Source organism: Gossypium arboreum, chromosome 6 (assembly GCF_025698485.1).
Source record: "Gossypium arboreum isolate Shixiya-1 chromosome 6, ASM2569848v2, whole genome shotgun sequence".
Lineage (NCBI taxonomy): Eukaryota > Viridiplantae > Streptophyta > Magnoliopsida > Malvales > Malvaceae > Gossypium > Gossypium arboreum.
The window spans coordinates 132,258,180-132,282,192 of NC_069075.1; the positions used below are offsets into that span (position 1 = coordinate 132,258,180).

The 24,013-nt window shown below is 36.1% G+C and overlaps 2 protein-coding genes and 1 long non-coding RNA gene across 3 annotated transcripts; 2 read left to right on the forward strand and 1 right to left on the reverse strand.

Annotated features, from left to right (window-relative positions):
* Positions 1-3,535: 3,535 nt before the first annotated feature.
* LOC108485467 (cytochrome P450 734A1-like) lies at positions 3,536-6,729 on the forward strand. Its single transcript, XM_017789310.2, is given in 7 exon segments — positions 3,536-3,964; positions 3,967-4,104; positions 4,609-4,832; positions 4,909-5,137; positions 5,140-5,158; positions 5,530-5,890; positions 5,961-6,729. Coding segments are annotated over 7 exon segments (1,542 nt in total). The 5' UTR covers positions 3,536-3,828; the 3' UTR covers positions 6,396-6,729.
* Positions 6,730-8,409: 1,680 nt separating this feature from the next.
* Positions 8,410-9,274, reverse strand: LOC128293930 (uncharacterized). Its single transcript, XR_008284083.1, has 2 exons — positions 9,219-9,274; positions 8,410-8,875 (listed from the first exon to the last, which is right to left on the reverse strand). It is a non-coding gene; the product is annotated as an uncharacterized LOC128293930 (long non-coding RNA).
* A 4,223-nt stretch (positions 9,275-13,497) lies between these two features.
* On the forward strand, positions 13,498-14,280 carry LOC108484845 (stress response protein NST1-like). The gene is made up of 3 exons (XM_017788738.1): positions 13,498-13,743; positions 13,786-13,902; positions 14,032-14,280. Exons 1-3 carry the CDS (start codon positions 13,498-13,500, stop codon positions 14,278-14,280), a joined length of 612 nt encoding a protein of 203 aa, XP_017644227.1.
* The last annotated feature ends 9,733 nt before the right edge of the window (positions 14,281-24,013 follow it).

Genomic DNA, 24,013 nt, shown 5'->3' on the forward strand with positions numbered 1-24,013 from the left:
GTGGGCCCACACGTCCAACTTGGCCTAGCCCATGTAACCTATAAGACCACACTCACACCTTCACATAGCCGTGTCTCACACATGGCCAACCACAGGGGTAGGCACACGTCCGTGTGGTGTCGACAGTGAGTATTTTCGACTTTTGCCGAAACGTTATTTTTCATATTTTAGGAACATATTTGATTCATTTAAGATGCTACAGCAACCCCGAGCCCTTCGAAACCTAAGAATCAGCAATCTATTGACCACTTAGCAAATAATTTACGAAACAACACAAAATCCTAAAATAACACACAAAATTTACTGCTCACAAGAATAGATACTAACACGGTTTAGATAGTCTGAACGAATCTTATAGTTTAACACATTCTCCTACACCAAAATAATCGTAGAAAAGAATCAGATTTCATGATTACACCAACATGCCATCACAAAAGGAACACCAACCTTATAAAAAATAAAACCCAACAGACGCAACCCTACTTACCTTAACCGAGCGATGAGTAATGAGGTTCCAAAAACAATGACAAGAGTTAAAGAGTGATGACAAAATTGGAAAAAAAACAAAAAGGGAACATAATTGTAGAGAAGGGAAAAAGGGACGTAAAAAACATGAAGAGATTTTAGGAAAAAATAATAAAAATAAAATTAAAAAAGTAGATATGACAACAAGTCCCCAGATTTTCTCCCACTAACCTATGATCTCAATCCCTTCAGGCTTTCAGTTCCACTGAAACTTTATCACATAACCGTATAAAAATATCATCCTCGCTTGCGCAGAGATTCGAACACAGGACCTCCAACTCATCAAATCCTTTACCACTCAAACCAGTGGCCCCATTTTGATATGGATTAATAGACAATTTAACATAAACCCACTTAGCAAGGGTAAGGCTAGAATTAGAAAAATAACAAAAGCTTCTAAGGTGAGAATTGAACCCAAGACCTCACACACACACTCAGAACACTTAACAACTGAAGCAGGTAAACAGTTGTGTCAAATATTTATAGAAACAGAGATAAACTAATCAGGGTGTTACACTTTCTTCCCTGAATCAGAATATCAATCCCTTTCTCCTAGAGTTGTCTCATGCTAAGCAAATTATTCTTCAGTTCTAGAACAAAACAAACTTTAGAAATCACCTATTTGACTCCTCAAATCTTCAATCATACACTTCCTTTCCTCTCGACTATTATTTTTATATCATTTCCAAGCTTGACAGTGTGTCAAAAGCTTTGGTCAAGATGTTAAAACCATTTCTTGTTTCCACACATATGATTCAAACATCTCGAATCAAGAAACTATACATCATCTTGTTTTAAATCTAACATCTTCACAAAAGACATCAGAAGTAGCTTTTCCTCTTCATCCAGTTCCACAAAGTTGGCTTTTTTTATCTTATCTTGGGCATTCATACTGGAAATGCCCCAATTTGTAGCATTTATAACACTCCACAATAGCTTTGTCAAATGATCTTTCTCTACCTCTTTCACGTCCTCTGTATGCACCATGTTCCTTACCTCCAAGCCTTTCATCACCGACAACAACTCTTAAAACCTGATATTCTTCTCTATCCATCCTCTTAAACTTTTGTTCGTGCACAAACAAAGAGTTCTGCAACTCATCAATCGACATGGTACGTGTATCTTTTACCTCTTCGATAGATATCACCACATAGGTGAAACATTCTGTCAAAGTCCTTAGAATCTTCTTCACAACTATAGAGTCAAGTATTGCCTCTCCATTACTCCGTATCTGATTTGTTACAACCATCATCTTAACAAAATACTCATTGATTGTCTCTCCTTTCTTCATTTCTAACATCTCAAATTCCTTTTTCAAGGTGTTGAAAATGGACCTCTTCACTTTCTCATTTCCATCAAATTTGCTCTCAAGGAATCCCAAAAAATTTTGGAAGTTCGTCTGTCCAGAATTTGCTCAAAAAATCACACAATTTGTAGCTTGATATAGATAGTGCTTGACTGTGTGATCCTTCATCCTTACATTATCCAGCTACGCCTGTTGTGCGTTGGTCAACATAGCTGGTAGTCTTCTTTGGATATCAACAGATTCTTTATCAGCTCACTCTAATGGTCGTAGTGAAGACCACCAAAATGGGAAATCTTTGTGAGACTACCCTCACTCTTTTCTTCACTCATGTTCACTGTTTTCTCTTAACCTTGTAACTTTTTTATTCTCTATTATCAAGCTTAACGGATGGCTCTGATACCATACTAATAAGGAACAAACTCAAGTTAATAGAGCAAATGAAACTCATATACATTTATTGAAAACAAAGTACTAGTTTATATATAACCTTACAAATAAAATTAAAACAATGATAAGATTCACGTCTAATAACCTTATAAACATGGATCACTACTAATTTAAAATTCAAAGCAGTAACTTAGTCCTATAGACTAGGTCTTAGTCCTATAGACTAGGTCTTATTGTAACAAAATCAAAGCAACCTAAAACAAACATTGACTAATTCAAACATAATGGACATTTGTCCCTTTTTTTTTTTACATGAGAACATAATGGATAAATTTCAATTCTTATGGTTAAATTTTAATTTGATCATTATATTTCACTCAAGTTTGAGACTTAATCTAAATACTTTAAAATTTTCATAATCGGCACATTAACTTTTATAATGCCATTAGTTAATTTAAATATTTTTCTAATTAAAATGATTATGTGAATTTTTAAGAATTGTTGCACCATTAAAATTCTTTATTAAATTCGGGTTCATTACAATGGTACTTTTTGTTACATGGATATCAAGAGAGTATTTTTTTTAATTTCAAAATGTCCCACCAAACAAATTTAACAAAAGAATTTTAATAGTGGTAATAGATGAACCTAATTTTTTAAAATTGAAAAGTAAAAGAATTAAATTCCTGAAAATAAAAGTATGGAGATTTAATTCTAAATATACGGTAAGTCCAATAACTTTGAGCAAATTGTACCCTTTAAATTGTTTACTTTATAATTTAATCAAAAAATAAATATTTAACTCAACATGAAGTTTAGGTGAAAACCATACTAATAACTCTATGTAAAAGGAAGATCCAAATGCCTTTCTTCATTGACACTTGGATGCACCAAGATGGTGCTTTTTGTTCTTTGCATTATAAAATGATTAAATTTTTAATTTTAGTCCCTTATTATAATTAAATTTAAATTTTAATCTTTATATTTTAATTTCTAATATAACTTAGTTTTTATAGTTTTATAATATTATCGATTAATTCAAATAGTTAATATTATTAGCTTTTATTAAGTAATTATATATAATTTAAAAGTAAATTTTAAATTCAAAAATAGAAAAGTTAATTTTAAAAAAAATAAGTGATTAAATTTCAAAGGTATAAAATGCATAGGATATTTTAATTTTAAATTTTTATTCTATGATATGACATAAACAAAAATCAACCCTGATAAACCTTACTAGTTATATACTTATTTATAAGATGGATATAACAGTACTAAATGAAAAAGAGGAGGGGTAACATTGTCCCAAAAATAAATGAAAAACATTTTATTGTTGACCCTTATAATTCCAATTGCGGCCCCTACGCCGTTGGCCTTGGCTCGCCTATGGTCTCTCTCTTAAATATTATATATAATGTCTAGTTTGTAGTACCATTAAAAGGGCAGCCAACAAAGGGTGGCAAGTAAACCAACATAAGCTAAACAAGATAAGAAGCAAGCACACAAAAAGGCTGCTCCACACTGGGGAGGAAACCTGTGAGCAAAGCCACAATCCAAAGCAAATTAAGCTATTTCTCTTTCTTTTTTCTTGTTTAATTTCTTGAAGAATTATGGATGAGGTTTGGCAGTGGTTGAAGCTGGTTGGCATATGTTTGATGTTGTTAATGACGGTGTTAAAAATGGTAGTGCTGCTTTGGTGGAGACCTAGGAAGATTGAAGAGCATTTCTCAAGGCAAGGGATCAGAGGACCCCTTACCATTTCTTCATTGGAAATGTTAAGGAGCTTGTGGGCATGATGTTAAAGGCTTCTTCTCAACCCATGCCTTTCTCTCACAATATTCTCCCCAGAGTTCTCTCTTTCTACCATCATTGGAAGAAAATCTATGGTACAATCATGTATTACACCCTCTGTCTTTCATCTTTCAAGTGTTTTGAATGTGTTAAACTGTGCGTTCTTCTTGAGCTGTTTTGGGGATAATCATTGAAGTTGAGGGGATGGCCTTGGCTTAGAGTCGATCCTTCAAAAATTGTAAACCTTTTTTGAAGGAAAAAAGGCTTATTTTTCTGAGTTCAGGTGCTTCTTTTTAAAACTATACAGCTTTTTCTGAGCTTGGATGCTTGATGTTCAAGTTGAGATTTTTTGGATGGTTCCACTTCTGTTTTCTTCTTTTTCCTTCTTTTCTTGAAAAAAGGAAAAAAAAAACTATATTTTGATAATCCCATTTTTGTCTTTGTCTCCCAGCAATACAATAAATATTTATTTTCTCATTTTTGTAATATTTGCCCCATTCCCCACTGTAATTGCAGTTCCTTGGTAATGGAGTTAATTATCATTTACGACATATTAATGTGATGATGATTGTAAGTTTTGTTTAAAAACTGAAACACAGGTGCAACATTTATAGTTTGGTTTGGTCCAACGGTTCGGCTGACGGTGTCGGACCCAGATATCATACGGGAAATCTTCACATCCAAGTCAGAACTGTACGAAAAAAATGAAGCCCACCCTCTGATTAAACAGCTTGAAGGTGATGGACTCCTTAGTCTCAAAGGTGAAAAATGGGCTCATCATAGAAAAATCATTTCTCCCACTTTCCATATGGAGAATCTCAAAGTAAGCCTTCCTTCCTTCATTCATTAAAACAAAAACATTGAAGATGATTCAATAACTTGTTTTATTATTAAAATAGTTGCTGGTGCCAGTGGTGGCACAAAGTGTGATTGAAATGGTGGAGAAATGGTCAGCATTAATAAAGAGAAGCAAGTCCGGCGAGATTGAAATCGAAGTATGCGAGTGGTTTCAGAGCCTAACCGAAGATGTAATCACGCGTACGGCATTTGGGAGCAGCTATGAAGATGGAAAGGCCATTTTCGGTCTTCAAGCCCAACAAATGGTGCTTGTTGCCGAGGCTTTTCAAAAGTTTTCATACCTGGCTATAGGTACCTTTTTTTTGTCATTAGCATATGATCGTTCATCAGTTTTAAAAATCAGATTGAAGATCATTGTTGGTTCAATTAAACTTAAGTTAAATGTTACATAAGTAATTTTAATCTAAAAATATTTTCATGTGTTGTTTTCAAAACTTAGCCATATATGGTAGCTTTTTAATTTTGCTTATAATTTTTTTTAATCTACTAGTGATGGTAGAAATTTTAATATAAAATGCAAGAGTTTAAAGGTTGAGACCTCATTCTATACAATATTTAAAAAAAAAAAATAGAAGTAGAAGTTTTTTTATTGGTTTTTAGCCTATTTAATACTAGCCTGGTATCAAATAGGAAAAAGGTACTGATATGCATTTAAATTTCAGATTTTTACCGACGAAGAGGAACATAAGTTGTTGGAAATTGGACAGAGGGATCAAGAAGTCGTTGAAGAAGCTAATCGAACGGCGGAGAAGCAATTGTGGGAACAAAATGCAAGGAAACGGAGCCAAAGACTTGCTGGGATTATTGATGGAAGCCTCCAATGACATAAGTGTGGATGACATAATCGAAGAGTGCAAGAGCTTCTTCTTTGCCGGCAAACAGACCACTTCCAATTTGCTCACTTGGACCGCCGTTCTTCTTGCAATGCACCCACAGTGGCAGGTGCAAGCACGTGAGGAGGTTCTTAGGGTGTGTGGATTACGTGACATACCCAACAAAGATAATTTCGTAAAGCTTAAGACGGTAACATCCTTGTCTTGTCTCCTTGTCATCTGTTACTTGCTTTTGTCTGATTTTGGGTTGACATCTGCAGCTGAATATGATATTGAATGAATCGCTGCGATTGTATCCTCCAACCGTAGCTACAATAAGACGCACCAAAGTTGATGCAGAGTTAGGAGGTTACATGATCCCACATGGGACCGAGCTTTTGATACCAATCTTAGCCGTTCATCATGATAAAGCCATATGGGGCAATGATGCAAATGAGTTCAACCCTGCGCGGTTTTCCGGGGGCGTGGCACGTGCGGCCAAACATCCTATTGGGTTCATCCCATTCGGCCTTGGGGTCCGTACCTGCATTGGCCAAAACCTAGCCATTTTGCAAGCAAAATTAGCTCTTTCTATCATACTCCAACGCTTCTCTTTTAAGTTGGCCCCAACTTATCAACATGCACCGACGGTTCTGATGTTACTTTACCCACAATATGGAGCCCCAGTCATCTTCCAACCTTTGTCTCAGATATGAAGGAAGGTCCTGATTTTATCCCATCTCGTGTAAGTACATATCTCTTGTGTGAGTGCGGGTATGCTATCATAGAAAATATAAAGAGGTATTTAGCATGGAAGCTCTGCATGCATCAGTTTCTTAAAGATTTTAGGCAAATGGCTGACCAAGTAGATAGGTTTCTTCTCCCTTATATGTATGTAATGTATATATTTGTAACACAGTTTTGTAATATTATGCAATTCATGAAATTAGTTGTTAATTCTATAATTAAAAATCTTATTGCTGTCGTTGTAGTATATGAAATCAGCAGCTGCAGCTTAATTTGATGGAAGATGAATTTTATTGTTGAAAATTTGAACTGATTTTGGTTAATGGATAGCAGTTAAGACTGCGAAATCCAACATATACATATATAGAGAGAGAGAGAGTTAATTAGTTAATTACTGCTTATTGTTGATGAATGAAAAATATATTTGTTAATTTGAGCAATAACAATTATAATTTCAAGAACCCTAACCCTAAACATTCTTTAAATTAAAGGGAAACATATTCATGGAAATTGCAAGGGTTTACCCATGCATGGTGCAAACACCAAGGATCGATGAAATTTCCTTTCCTTGCAATTTTTCTAAGAGAGAGTGAGAAGAAATTAAATTAAATTAAATTAAATTTAAAGGGCACTCAACCAAATAAGTGATGTTTGTGTTGTGCTACTTAAAAAGGATTTAAAAAAGCAAGGACAAATGCAGTTCTCCAAGACATGAATCCAGCATGCAAAATGTAAATTCAGTTTTAGATATTATTAAAAAAATAAAAGAATTATAGATGTCCTTAAACTATAAATTAAATTGTATTTTTCCCTCTATTTAAAAAATAAGTAATTTAATCCATGTACATTAGATAAAAGAGCAAACTGATCCTTATGTTAAAATTTCATCTATTTTTACTATTAAAAATTGGTCATTGAATGTTAGAATGAGATACACGTGGCACGCCACATCTAACTGTTTAATTATTTTGTCAGAATACTAACTTTTAACAGTAAAAATAGATGAAATTTTTAATAGAAATGATCAATTTGCTCTTTGATCTAATGTATAGGAACTAATTTACCTATTTTTTGAGTAAAAGGAAAAAAAATGCAATCTAACTTCTTATACAGATAACTCCATATATATTATTTTTACCAAAAAAATACTATTATTATTATTAATTTATTTCTCCTTATAAGGTTTATGGCATTGAGTTGTAATGTAGTGAGTAGTGTATAAGAGGTATATGATTTTGCATTACTTTATGGGATCTCCTCAATCTTCATGCATGATCCCTTTGAGAAGCTAATGGAAAAGAAAGGTGGTAGCATAATTAAGGGATTTGCTGGTCCCCAAGATTTCCTTTCTCTCTTCTATTTTTCTTGTAGTTTTTTTTGAATGGGATCAACTATGAAGCATGTGATCTTATCTTATCATATTACATTAAATGCTAACACTTATCTTTAATTTCTCTTATTAAATAACCCCATTCTCGCTCTATGTATATATAAATATTGGACATACAATATATTGTAGATTAATCTTCCTTATCACCTTGCTAATAATCTTGATTATCCATTTTATTCTACTAATTATTATTAATGAGTGATTTGGACATGTCTTAGAATCTTGGTAAAGTTTGTTTTCAACTTCATTGATGATTAAATAAATAAAATTTATACCTGATTATCGGCTTAAACCACTAATTTAATTAAAATTATATTAAATATTAAATATAAGCTTTTTAGATTTATATTAAATGCTTCTTAGCTATAACAATTTGTTAACAAAATTATATATTTAAGTTGTCGAAAAATTAATTTAAGTCAATAATTTAATTGTTTCAAACATTTGATAATTTTAATAAAACCATCTTATAAATTTTTTCTAATAAAAAGTGCAAAAAAATAATTAGGTAAGAAATTACTTATCACTAAAATAGACAACATTTTCAATTTATTTTATTTTAGTCCTTTTAACATTAAATTTTGATGTTTAAATTTTTATTTGTGTAATAGCCCAAATTTGTCCGGGCTTTTAAAATATATAAATAAATGTTTGTTTAAAACAGTCCAGCTTACAAGAGCCCAAACACTATTGGCCCAATATTTAAAACCTTCAAACCTAAATCCCACTACCCATGTACCCAAATACACCCGTAGCCCAACTTAAACTGGACCTATTACAACAGACCCAAACAGACCCACCTAATACCAATAAACCCGAAGGCCTAAATAGTAGGGGGCCCAAATGACTTTCAGATAGGGTTAGAAACCCTAGCTCTCTTTATCCTCACGCCGCAAAAGATTCTGGAAGCTTCAGGCGCCTCAAACGTCATGCCCAATTAGTGCCCTTTCGTTTCACGAAGCTCCAGAACTTTCGGGGAGTGTCTATTGGCCTCACGTCAAGGCTCCATCAGCGCGCTACACCTCAGCCTTGTCTCACCACCGAGATCCTCGCAGTCACCTGCAGGAAAAGGAAAGAAATCAAAGCAAAACTACAACAAATAGATTAGAACAGGGTTTGGAAAGAAATCTTTTGATTTCTTTCCAAAATAGGCAGTAGATTAAGGCTATAAAGCCTTTTCTTAAATCTGTAAGAACACTTACCGATAGATATCTGAGAAGCATAAAAAAAATATACGAGAGAGAAATGCACCAAAAAATATTGTACTCCAAATATTTTTTGCAATAATATATCAGAAGGATTTCGAGAGAAACGAAGGTGATCTATTGTTTCTACTTTTATTTTACTGCTTTATTGTAAATAACTTATATATAATACATTAAAATAGAGGAGAGAAAGATACCTTCGAGATTCGCCGAGAAAAGCGAAGCTTTTCGAATCCCGACCGTCGTGTGTGGCGGAGTTGGTGACGGCGCGTGAGGCTGAGCACGGAGGTCCGATGAACGGAGCAGACCAGCCTAGGGCTGGAGCTCAGAGGGCTGGGAAGAATTTCAGAGGATTTCTCTCGTTTTTTTTTCTAAACCAGGTGCTAAATGATTTTGAAGCTTAACATTTGGCTTATATAGCCTCAACGAAACGACATCGTTTCTGCTTAATCTAATAAGCCCAAAACGGTGTTGTTCTAAAGCTTCCAAGGTCCGCGTGTTGACCTGATTACCCGGGGAGGATCCGCGTGTTTTCGTAAAGTGGGTTAATTACCCAATTGGCCCTCTCGTTTTTTTAATTTTTATAATTTCATCTTATTTATTTTTAATTTATCCCTAATTATTTAATTTTGTTTCAATTTAGTCCCTTCGGTGTTTTTAAAATAGTATTCGAAAAACGGTGTCGTTTAGGATTAGGGTAAATTGCCCAGTGAGTCCTCTAAATTTAACGCGCATTTCAAATCGAGCTTTAATTTTTTATTATTTTGCAAATTAACCTTAGATTTTCTAATTAAATTCAATTTTAAACCTTTTATATTTTAATTTACTTTAAATACTTTATATATTTTTATAAATATTAGCTATATATATTATTATTATTTTCCATTATTTTTTATTATCATATATTTTATCTATAAATTATATAATATTGTATATCTTATTTTATATATTTCTTTATATATTTTTTAAAATTATATTATTATTTACTAGATTTGTAAATGGCAAATAAATTTTAAAAAAATTATTAATAAATAATAGTATATATTATCCTTATTTATAATAGTATTCATATTCCATTTATATATATTACACCTTTCTTTATTTATATATTTTATATATGTATATTATTTATTTTATAATATTCTTATGAAAATTACTCATATCCTATTCATTGTTTTATATTTTACCGATAATATGGGCTATACATTATATATGTTTTAAATTCTATTATATATTATATTTTTTATTATACTATGTTTCTATCGTAAAATATTTGTTACTTTATTATTATTATTATCGTATACCATATTATATTTCATTATAATTATTTATGAATTTTTATTGCATACTATATTTTTATTATTCAATATTCCTTAGAATATCTATCTTTCTTATATATTTTTTATTATATATTATTTATTTTGTTTTTTATACTAATTATTTTACCATATTTTTATATGCAAAATACTTATTATATTTTATTATTTTATATTATATTTTCTTATATTTTATTCATATTATATTATTATATATAGCTTATTTTAAACATTTTTAATTTATATTTTAGGTATTTTTTATCAATAATTACTCACTTTATTTTATATTTTAATATATATATATATTGAACCTTTCTTTATATTATGTCAATATATTAGATGTTGGTCTCATAATTTTATTAAATGTTGAGTGCTTGACATATTATTATTTTTATTGTATTTTATATATATATATATGTGTCAAATTGTATATCATGCATCGTTTTTATTATCAATATGTTTAAATATATGATGAATTACATGTTTATGTGTTTTACCTATTCTTCTTAAATATATATCGTGTTTTATGTATATTTTACTTATTTAAAATTTGCCATGTTTCTTATATGTATATGTTGGTTAATGTATGATATTTATGCTATTGTGCTTTTATTTACCTATTATTATAACATGTTATCTCGTATGTTATGTTAATATGCTCCTTCATGCATCGATTTTAAAAAACGAGACTCTAAAGTTTTCAAAAAAAATAAAGGCAATGCTTGGTGTTTGGAAATTTCGAGAAAAGTAGTGCCCTAACTTACTAGGTTGCAATTTTTCTCGTTGAGTTAGAATAGTCAAGCACCCTTCTATGTTTTTTAAGGTTTTCAAAATACGAGCAACTGTCTTGGAATTTCAAAGCGTTTCGTCCTAACTTACTGGATTGGCGTTTTGTCATTTCGAGATAGAGATTTTTAAAAAAGCTAGTTTAGTTTCGAATGTCTTAAAAATATTGTGTCCTAACTTACTAGAAGAGATATTTTGATTCGTTTGATACAAGTGAACCCTAATTTTTCAAAATCAAAATATTCTAAAAAGGATTGCATCTTAAAATTTTTAAATTTCTGACCTTAAAGACATTTGATAATTAATTAGGTACCAATTTTTGGGCGTTATGAGGGTGCTAATCCTTCCTCGTACGTAACCGACTCCCGAACCCGTTCTTTTTATTTCGTAGACCAAAACTAATGATTTATTGGTGAACCAATCACACCTAAAAAGATTGGTGGCGACTCCCGTTTTCGTTTTTCTTAAAGTCGATTCCCATTTTCCAAAACTCGATTTAAAAATGGTCTCGACAGCTTGGCGACTCCACTGGGGACTAATAAGAGAGTCAAGCCGTATAATTGATTACCTTTTGTCTTAATGTCGGAAATTTGAAAAATTTTAAAATTCAATCCTCTTTGCATTACATGTGTCTGTATTATTGCGTATGTTATACATTCCGATACGCATTGCATTTGCATGACCGTTGTGGTCACACCCTTAAGTGGGAGTGAGAAATTACGCCTTCGTGAGGTTTTCGCCTCCGTGCAGGATAGAGGATCACTTTCGGGATACATCCGTACCTATGGTTTCATGAGAGTTTCATCTCCGTGTAGCCATAGGGAAATATATTCCCCTGAACTAAACTCATTTCAAATGAGCCTATAATGGGTGAGAATCGAGGAATCTGCTGGTTCGGGTACCTCAAACTTTAGAACTAACCTCATATAGAAAAACCGTAAGGGCCCAACTTAGTTAGAGCTATACTTTAGATATTACCCTTATAAATTATCGTTGAGATTTATTGATATCATGTGATACTGACTATTTCTTTTCTTTTGTTTGCATGTCATTTTGCATTTACAAAGGTATCGATTCACGGTCAGTTTCTAAGTTAGGAAGTTTTATTATGGAGAACGGACTTCTTGATAAAGTGGAGGGCAACGCCGATGTTCATAGATGGTCAGAGCAAACTCAGCTAGAAAAGGGAAACAGTATAACTATGGGATATGTGTCGGAGCTGTCGGATTATACTCGTATTAGTGTCACACAGAATAATCTCCAAGAGCTTAAGGAAATTTGAGATCAGTGGGGTAATGAGACCAAGCAGTTATTCTACGATAATTACGGAGATTTACCTTACTTGCTCGATATTCAGGTAGATGAGCACTTGTTCCGAGCCCTTGCTCAGTTTTGGAACCCGGCGTACAGTTGTTTCACCTTTGGGGAAGTAGACTTGGTACCTACCGTGGAGGAGTACACTGCCTTACTTCATTGTCCTAGGTTTCAGAGTGATAAGATCTATTCTCGAGCTGCTTGTGTCCCTACCTTTTGGAAAAAATTAATGGCCATTACGGGGATGAGCGAGCAGTGAATCATGGCCAGAATTAAAGAGAAGGGTGAATGCAAGTGCATTTCGTGGGACGCTTTGAAAGATTTGATTTTGACACACCCCGATGAGACGAAGAAGGTAGACAGTTTTGCCTTAAGTTTGTATGGACTGATGGTTTTCCCTAGGGCTTTGGGATATGTGGACGAGGCAACCACGGATCTTTTTCATCGACTCAGCAAAAGGGCCACTTCTGTCCCTGCGATTTTGGCGGAGACATTCTGGTCCTTAGGTGCATGTAGGAGGGCTGGTGCAGGCAAGTTTATAGGGTGTGCTCAGTTACTTTTGGCTTGGTTCTACAGTCACTTCCGGTTGATTGATAGGATTGTTTGTCGAGTTTTCTTTGAGAACTACTCCCTAGTAAAAGATATAGTAGCCTCATCTAGAAAATTGGATGTGCCGGAAAAGAATTGGATAGCATTACTTCGGAATCTTCAGTCGGAGAATGTTGAGTGGAGAGCTCCATAGATGGTTCCTGGTGAGATACTTTATCGATGCGGCAGCTTTGATTGGGTTCCCTTGTTGGGAATTTGGGGTGCCATTGGTTATGCCCATTTGCTCGTGCTGAGGTAGCATGGATTGAGACAGTTTGTACCAGTGACTCATGGGTTAGCTCAAAGTGAGTTTGTATACAGAGGAGCTGATTACAAGAGGAAGGTTAGCGAAGTTTCTAGTGCTTGGAACAAGACTTGGCGGTTGAAGGGAGTAGCTATTAATCCTGCTACGACCCCGGAATATGCCGAGTAGAGGAGTAGAAGGATTAACGATAATATCCCTGTGACAAAAATGGAGGAAGTTCGACCAATGGAGGAATATCTACAAGTGATACCCTCGGAGCTTGATATCATGAAGCAAGAATTTAAGAGAAAGAATTTGAAACTTGAAAAGAAGATAGAAAAGCTTGAAGAGGAGAAGATGTACCTGAGTCTAGATGTTGACCTGCAAAAGAAGGAGGTTGAAAAAGTTAGAAAGGAAAAAAGGAAGGTTGAGGAGGACCGAGATGATTTAAAAGAGGACTATAAGAAGGCACAAGTATCTTTAAAGTGAGTGGGGTTAGGAAGGTCTTCGGAACAGTGGCAGAAAGAAGTTCAAGAGAAAAAAGCTAGAGCCGAGTATTGGGAGAAGAAGTTCCAAGAGATGCGGTCACAGAATTTGACATTAGAGAAAGAGAATAAAGGTTTGAAGACTAAGGTAACTGAGCTTGGAAGATCCCTTCGTTGGCACCGAAACCATGATCCTACGGTCTAGTTAAAGGAGCTAAAAAGTAAGGTTGAAGATTTGGAAGTGGCATTGCATGATGGTGAACTTCGGATTGAGCAGCTCGAGGCGCAAGAAGATTGTTTCAAAGAAGAGCTCCATCAAGTTAAAGGTCAAGTCAGAGATAAGGATTACATTATTGGGGAGGCTATAGCCCAGATTCGAGAGATTGCTGAATATGTTCGAGACTTAGCAGTACGAGCTGATGCGTCGAGTATGATGTATGAGTCAGCGTCTGATAAAGGTCGAGAGTTAGCCCTTTTATTAGATAAAGTTAGAACTTTAGGCGTTGGGGCAAAGGCGTATATGTAATCCATTTATATGTAAAGATATTCTTTTTCTAAATAAAGTTTTCTAAATGAGATCGAATCGAGATCGATGCCTTTTTGCATTCAAGCATTTGCATTACATCACATCATATGCATTCAAAGTTATAGAAAGTCCCTAATTAGTTAAAGTTTACTTCCGAAGGTAGAAAAGAAAATCTGAAAATCACACATCCTTACGGCACCCACACTAAAACTAAGAGTATGGATCAAAGGTTCGAACAATTGCAAACTGATATGCAAGACCAATTACAGGAGCAGTTGGCCAAGATGCAGAATGACATGAGAGAGCAAATGCTAGAGGCTCAGAGGAATATGATGGCTAAAATGGCTCAGCTTCTAAGGGCCACTGATAAAGGGAAGGCCCCCATGGCTATCACTGGTGAGGAGGGTGAGGATCATCCTCCGGGTTTCACTCCGCCTCATGTGCCAGTGCAAATTGAGACACCTCCTAGAAGGCCATCTGTTATTGAGAGGCCTCAACATGGGCCGGTTGATGCTGAAATCCCCGTGAATTTCCCATCTGGGTCGGGAAATAATTTGGGCGATAGCCCGATCAACCCTATCACTCCTGATATGGATATGATGGAGAGGGAAAGAATGGCAACCGAATCCTCAAAACAGCTAGAGGATCGTTGTAAGTGGTTGGAGGAGAAGTTTAGGGTTTTGGAAGGCGCTGGTTGTAACGCCTCAATTTTCGGGAATTCTGTAAATGTTGGCATAGGTTTAATTATGTTAGTGGGCCTCTAGAAGGCCCAAGCTTAAGATAGAACCCAGCAATTTTAGTTAATTTTTGTTCCATAAGAAAAAAGGGGTGAAATTATTAAATAGGACCTATGTGAAAATGTTTGAAAATGCTATAGGCTAAATTGAAGTGGCCAAATAAATAGGAGTGCAAAATAGGAAGATTTGCATGACAAACCCCCCATTTTACATGAAGTGGCCAGCTATCATGTTGTTGTAGACAATATGAGCACTTGATATCCATAATTCATGGTACAAATTGATAATGGGTTAGGTAAATGTTCCATGATAATGGATTAGGTAAATATTCCATGATAATGGGTTAGGTAAATGTTCTATGATAATGGTTTAGGTAAATGTTTCATGATGGGCATTTCATGTATTTTATATTAAAGAATTAAATGGATGAAATATGAAATTTTATTAAAAGAAAAAGGGGTGAAAAGAACAAAGTTTTGTCCATCTTTGTTCATCATAGCCGAAAGTTAGAGAAGAGAAAGGAGAGGAGAAAGCTCTTGAATGTTCGGTCACTTGGGGAAGAAAATTGAAGGTAAATTCATGGTAGTTTGCTTCTATCTTGATGTTCATGAGTTCTTCTTGATTCTACTTTAACCCTTGAAGCATATTTTGGTTTTTAGTTGTGTTGTGAGCATTTAGTCATGAATTAAAATGAAGGAAATGGTTGTTGTTTCATGTTCTTTTGATGAAAAATGGAAGATAGGTGAAGTTGAGCCAAACAAATGAGCATGCATGTGCCTTAGATGCTAATGGGAAAATCGGCTAACATGCTGTGCTTTAAAATGATGAAATGGAGATTATACTTAAGTAAAATCATAGATATGTGATGATTGACTGGTGATATACATGTTTAAATAACAAGCATGCAAGTTGGGTCTGAAAGAGTGATTTGGTAATAAATCTGCTTGGGACAGCAGCAGTAATGTGACTTTGAAAAATCACCATAAATTATGGAGATGAGTTAGAAGCTGTATAAATTATGTAATTAAAGCTTAATGAGTCTATTTTCAAATGAAATAAACAAGAACATATTTTGAATTCTGTACAATGAGAAATTTGATTCGTAATGAAGAGTGGTCAAATTAGTCAAACAGTGAAACATGGGAAACTTTAAGAAAAATCTGGTATTGATTGGCTAAACCAAAAATTCTGAAAATTTTATGGATAGAAGATATATGAGTCTATTTTCAGGTAAAATTAATGACACTTGATTTGGAGTTTCGTAGCTCCAGTTATAAATGATTTAGTGACTGTTGTTCAGGAAGACAGCTTGCAGTGAGATTATGATTATGTGGTAAACATTGACAAAAATTTGTTAATGAGTTGCTTATTGATTTCTTATAAGCTTACTATGATCTGTAGGTGTGGTTGGCCGAATATTGTAAGGGGTTAATACGTAGTTCGTATTTGAATAGTTAGATTAATGTGTTAGTAATCCAATTGTAGGCAGTTCGTGTATGGATCTCGTCAGCATATCGTCGCAAAAAGGTGTGTAACTAACACCCTCTTTCTTAGTCTGGATCGGTAAAAGTCGAAAAGCCGAAATGCCGAAAACCGGTATTTTGTAGATTTGCGAGTGTGTGAATGCTCGTGAGGTAAATCGATTAATGTTTTTGGTAAGCTGGAAAATTTGGACTGCAAAGTGCATAATTTCTGTGCCCTCGATATTTTTGGGCTTAATGGGCCAAAATTGGAATGATGGGCCAATCTGCCCAATTCGTAAGAACCCTCGAGACGTGATTCGTTAGTACGTGAAAAGTAGGAATATGCATGAAAAACCCTAAAATAGATAAATTACTGAAATACCTTTAAAAGTGGAAAATTTACGCTTTACCCTAGTAGATAAATTACCAAATACCCCTAGAGTTAAATTGACCTAAATGCATGTTTGATCGTTGTTATTTATCGCATGCCATGTTGTTATTATCGATGCATGGGATTGGGATATTGACGGAGGAAGTACTGAAAGTGGCTTGTCCACGCATCAAGGCTTTGCCTCAATTTATTGTTAAGCGAGCAGCAAAGGTCGCAATGTGGAGTGTTGGGTTGGGTGGGTTGAGCTATTCCCACATGGAGTGTAGGGCTGGTACGGGTGGAGTGTAGTGGTTGGTGGGTTGAGTAGTCTCCCAAATGGGCTTGCATATGTTATTGATGTTGCATGTATTTTGAAATGGGCCTATGGGCCATCTGTTATCTGAATAAGGGCTAAGGCCCGGTTTATTGTAATCAAAAGGGCTCGGTCTAGTACCACTTTATTACTGAATGGGCTTAGGCCCAATAGGCTTGAGCTGACTTGGGCTTTGAATGGGTTTTTCTTACACCGAGTTTCCCCAAACTCATCCCTTTTATTTTCATCCACGCAGGAAATCCCCAACCATAGTGGGCTTGGAGCTGTGAGGGAATTCGGAGTGGCCATCCGTTCTGAAAGTTTGGTTTTCTTCTGGTGAACTGGACATCCTATTATTTATGTTGAGGTTTGGGTTTTTAAATGTAATAAGGCCGCTTAATTATTTTTGATGGTTTTAATATGTATTACTAAGATAGGTATTACTTATTTTAACTGTTGAAATTGGATAGCTTTAGGGCGCATTTTCAAAAAAAAAAAACAATTGATTTCAAAATAACACGACAACAAGCAAAGCTTCCGTAATGAAAGTATTTTCCAAAATTAATCACTTTTCCTAAAAATGACTTAATCAAATCAGTTTTCTAGAAATATACATGACGTTAAGGTGTGGCAATGGCGGTGTGTATGTCTAGGATTGGATCCGAAGGGAGCTTGGTACTTAAGTAGTTCGATAGACTCACCTCCTCTTTTCCGGTTTCCTACCTGGTGCACAGCTTCCATTCACTTTAACCTATAATGAAATTATCTTTTAAAACACTAAGTAGGTTTTTCTGGATCAACAATATAAAATGTTTTGAACGCTTCGATGTGGCATGTCGGATCCGGCCATAACGTCTGGTCCGGGTTTGGGGTGCTACACTGGTAATCATCATAGGATTGATTCCAAAGACTTAAGTTTGGTCCCAGACTTGGTGTTTCCTTACAAATTTAAGATGTCGAAGTTTGAAAAGTACAACGGGACTACTTGCCCAGAGGCACACATAACAATGTTTTGTATGAGAATGACTGGGTATGTAAACAATGATCAACTATTGATCCATTGTTTTCAAGACAGCTTAGTAGGAGCAGCGACTAGGTGGTACAATCAGTTGAGCCGTGCAAGAATCGGTTCATGAAAAGATCTTGCACAAGCCTTCATGCAACAGTACAGCCATGTGACTGATATAACGCCGGACAGGATCACGCTTCAAAACATGGAGAAAAAGCCTAATGAAAGTTTTAGGCAATACGCACAACGATGGAGGGAAGTAGCAATGCAAGTACAACCACCACTGTTAGAGAAAGAGACCACAATGTTGTTTATCAACACTTTGAAGGCGCCGTTCATCACTCACATGATTGGAAGCACCACGAAAAGTTTCGCGGATATAGTTATGGCAGGAGAGATGATTGAGAACACCATAACGGGCGGTAAAATTGAGAGGGAAACGGCTAAAAGATCGGCCTCAAGGAGAAAGGACAACAAGGTTAATAACATGAATAGTCTCAACTCGAGGGCAATCACAGTTGGTCAACCCAAAGCAGCTGCGGTCGAGCAACAAAGTACTCAAAGACAGGAATCGGGCACAAGACAGAATTCGGAAAGGATGTAATTCACGCCTATCCCTATGACGTATCGTGAGCTTTATCAAAGCTTATACGATGCACATGCTATTGCTCCATTTCACTTGAAACCGCTACAGCCACTATACCCTAAATGGTATGATGCAAATGCTAAATGTGAATATCATACGGGAATACCGGGGCATTCGATTGAAAACTACACTGGATTCAAAAAAGTCGTGAAGAGGCTTATCAAGATAGGGGTTGTGAAATTCGACAGTACCCCTAATGCTGAAAATCGATTACCAAATCATGGCAATCAATGAGTGAATGCCATTGATGAAACTAGGGAAGGAAGAATCAAGGAAGATGTTGCTAAGGTGAAAACACCCATGAAAGTAATATGGGAGGAGATGGTGAAGAGAGGTATGTTGACCTCTGGAAAAGGTAGAGAAAGAATGGGGAGCTGTTGTAAATTCTATGGAGAGGTGGTCATATGATCCAAAATTGTGAAGAGTTCAAGGTCATGGTGCAAGGCTTTATGGTTAATAAAAAGCTACAGATTTTTTAGGGTAATTCTTGTAAAAGACAAATATGTGTGCTGGAAAATGAACGAAAAGGAACCAGCCGACCAAGAATTATTATTTCCAAACCAGGCCCAAGGTCGTCATCCATAAACCCACTCCTTTCCCTTACAAAGATGACAAGAGGGTGTCATGGAGCTATGACAGCAGTGTAACAGTACCTGAGGGGGAGAGTATAGCCAATACGTCTAGGGGCGTGCAAAATGAAGGTTCCCATACACGAAGTGGGAAGCGTTATGATGAGGGGGCATCAGAGTGGAGCCTACGAAAACAAAAGATGTTGACGTTGAGAAGAGGAAAGAGGTTGAAGTGTCTGTCAAGGAGCTGGTAAAGGAGGAAGAGGCTAAGGAGTTTCTAAAGTTCCTTAAGCATAGCGAGTGTAGTGTGGTCGAGCGATTATGAGGTAGCCAGTCATGTATCTCTCAGATTAGCCCTACTTCTGAGTTCTGAGGTGCATCGGGATGCATTGTTGAAGGTACTTAACGAAACATATGTCACCCACGACATATCCGTTAACAAGTTAGACTAGTTGGTGAATAACATCAGTGCTGACAATTTCATTTACTTCAATGGTGATGAAATTCGACTTGGGGGCATAGGGTCAACCAAGGCCTTGCACATCACTACTCGGTGCAAGGGATACACGCTTTCAAGTGTACTCATTGATAACAGGTCGGCTTTGAATGTCCTTCCATTATCCACATTGAACAGATTACCCATTGACAGTTCGCATATGAAAACATGTCACAATGTGGTAAGAGCCTTCGATGGAACCGAAAGGAAAGTGATAGGATGAATTGACATCCCTTTGGAAATTGGGCCAAATACATATGAAGTTAATTTCTTGGTGATGGATATCAAGCCCTCCTATAATTGTTTATTGGGGAGACCATGAATATACTCGGCAGGAGCGGCGCCCTCCTCATTGCACCAAAAATTGAAGTTAGTAACAGATGGACGGTTAATAACCATCAATACAGAGGAGGACATTATAGCAGCAGTCACTAGCAAGGCCCCTTATGTCGAGGAGAATGAAGGGGCTATTGAGTGTTCTTTCTGCTCTTTAGAAATCATCAATGCAACCTTCATTCTGGAAGGAAATGAAGTGTTGGTACCCAAAATGTCTAGAGCCACAAGGATGGCCCTGCAAATGATGATGGGGAAGGGAGTATTGCCAAGAAAGGGACTAGGAAGACAGTTACAAGGAGGGGTTCAAATCCCAAAACTGATTGAGAAAAAAGATCGCTTTGGTTTGGGCTTCAAGCCGGACCATAAACATCGGAGGCAAGAGATTGAAAAGTGTCAAGCGAGAAGAAAGGCGCGTTTGAATGGAGGAAAAGTGGAGTGGGAACCGATGACATTCCCACCTGTATCCAAATCCTTTAAGTTAGGAGGGTTACTGGTAGAAGAAAGTCATCTGATTAATGCTGTACACAATGAGGGATTGGAGCAAGGAAGCCTCGAGGGCATTCACCCTTACGAACCGGGGAGCTCTCTGAACAATTGGACTACGGAGGACCTTCCTGTAGTCTTTAGGAAATTTTCATAGTAATTCTCGAAACATGTCTGTTACTCTAGGGCCTAGGAGTAGTAAGATTACGTTTGTGAAAAAGACTTATGATTATCTATTATTATTTTAATAAAATATAACTATTTATCAATTTGGACGAATATGGTTTCTTTTTATCAATCAATATTTCATTAAACTTTTGCAATTCTCATTCTTTCATAGCACATAAAAAATCATTCTTAGATTCATTCATTCTTTGTATATTCTTTCATACCCCCATAGGTCCCTAGATATCAATGATATGAGCACTGATACTGCAACTCCTGATTTCTCTTGCGAGCAAGACATGTGTTTAGAGGAATCTCAGGATTTTGAAGATGTTCAAGATTGTGATGTGTCTCCTGATCAATTAAGAATGGTAAAACAGGAGGAAAAACGAATTATGCCGCATGAGAAATAGGCAATAGAAAATGTAGCCCTAAATGAAGGGAAGAAGTTGAAAATTGGAACAATAATTACCGAGGACACAAGGCATGGTCTGGTTGAGTTGCTTCGAGAGTTCAAGGATATCTTCGCATGGTCATATCAAGATATGCCCGAATTGAGTACTGACATTATAGTACATCGTCTTCTGATAAGACAGGATTGCAAACCAGTCCAACAGAAGTTACGGAGAATACGGCCAGACATTGTTCTAAAAATAAAAGATGAGGTTAAGAAGCAGTTCGATGCAGGATTTTACAAGAGGTCAAGTACTCCGAATAGGTAGCTAATATTGTGCCGGTCCATAAGAACGATGGGAAGGTACGAATGTGTGTTGATTACAGAGATCTGAATAAAGCTAGCCCAAAAGATAACTTTTCTTTGCCGCACATCGACACTTTGGTAGATAACACGACGGGACATTCGTTGTTTTCCTTTATGGATGGTTTCTCGGGGTACAATCAGATAAAGATGCATCCAGAGGACATGGATAAAACCACCTTCATAATCTTGTAGGGCACTTTTTGCTACAAAGTAATGCCGTTTGGACTGAAAAACGCAGGGGCAACCTACCAGCAGGCCATGGTGAACTTGTTTCACGACATGATGCATAGGGACATTGAAGTATATGTTGATGACATGATTGCTAAGTCCCGAACAAAGAAAGAGCATATTAAAGTTTTGAGAAGACTATTCTTGAGGCTGAGAAAGTTTCGGTTGAGTCTCAATCCAGCAAAGTGCACCTTCGGAGCTAGATCGGGAAAGCTATTGGGTTTCGTAGTTAGTGAAAAGGGAATAGAAGTTGATTCAGACAAAGTCAGAGTAATACGAGAATTGCCTCCACCACAAACTCAAAAAGAAGTTCGAGGATTCCTAGGAAGGTTGAATTACATCGCTCGGTTCATTTCACAACTAACTGAGAAATGTGATCCTATCTTTCGCCTCCTCAGAAAGCACAATCAAGGTACTTGGGATGTGGAGTGCCAGAATGCTTTTGAAAAGGTCAAGCAGTATTTGTTGAACGCTCCGGTATTATCTCCACCTAGCCCAGATAAACTGTTGATACTGTACTTTTCAGTGTTCAGTAATTCTATGGGATGTGTGCTTGGTCAGCATGACGAGTCAGAGAAAAAGGAAAAGGCAATTTATTATCTCAGTAAGAAATTCACTGACTATGAAATGAGATATCCACCAATTGAAAAGTTGTCTTTGTCTTGTTGATTTGGACAACTCGGAGATTAAGACAAGACATGCTATACCATACCACTTGGCTCATCTCAAAGCTTGATCCATTGAAATACATAATGGAGTCAACGGCTCTAAATGGGAGAATGGCGAGATGGCAAATTTTGCTTTCAGAGTTTGATATAGTTTATATAAGTCAGAAGGCTATAAAAGGAAGTGCGGTAGCAAACTTCTTGGCCAGTAGGGCTCTAGAGGATTATGAGCCATTGAACTTTGATTTTCCAAATGAGGAGTTAATGTGTATAGCAACGATCGAAGATTTTCCTTGGAAGCAAAATTTTGATGGGGCTTTTAGTGCAATCGAAAATGGAATTGGGGCAGTCTTGGTATCCCCAAATGACGATCATTACTCGTGCACGTGCAAGTTGGACTCTGATTGCACGAATAATATGGTTGAGTATGAAGCATGCATCATGGGACTTCAAGCAGCTATAGAGCGAGGTATAAAAACCCTAGAAGTATATGGAGATTCTGCGTTGGTAATTTATCAACTTAGAGGTGAATGAGAGACAAGGGACCCTAAATTGATCAATTATCGAAAGGTAGTTTTGGGGTTACTTGAGGAGTTCGATGACATCACCTTCAATTATCTCCCACGAGACGAAAATCAGATGGCAGATGCTTTAGCAACCTTGGCCTCAATGATTAAGGCGAATAAAGAGGAAGAGATGAGACCAATTCAAATAAGTGTCTGCGAGGCTCCAGCTCATTTTTGTAACATTGAGAAGGAAGAAAAGGACGATAACCCTTGGTATCAGGATATATTACGATATATGAGAGACCGTAAATACCCTGAACAGGCCAATGAAAATGACAAATGAACTTTGAGAAGGTTAGCTTGCAACTATGTCCTAGATAGGGATATCCTGTACAAGAGAAGGAAATACCAAGTACTTTTGAGATGTGTCGATGCTGTAGAAGCTAAGCTAATTTTAGAAGAAGTTCATGAAGGTGTATGTGGGATGCGTGCAAATGGGTTCACGATGGCAAGGCAAATCATGAGGTTTGGCTATTATTGAGCCACTATGGAAGGGGACTGTATTAACTATACCAAGAAATGCCATAAGTGTCAGATTTATGGGAACAAAATTCATATACCACCTTCACCTTTGCATGTTATGACTTCTCCATGGCCCTTCTCCATGTGGGGCATGGATGTCATTGGACCAATATCACCAAAAGCTTCGAATAGACATCGGTTTATCTTCGTGGTAATTGACTACTTTACAAAATGGGTAGAGGCTGCTTCTTATGCGAATGTTACTAAGTCAGCTGTAAGTCGATTCTTGAAGAAGGAGATCATTTTTCGGTATGGAATGCCTGAGAAAATCATATCTGACAATGCATTGAACTTAAACAATAAAACGATAGCAGTGTTACCTATTGAAGTAGAAATACCTTCTCTTCGAATTTTGACGGAGATAAGGTTAGATGAAGCTGAATGGGTTTAATCCCGATATGACCA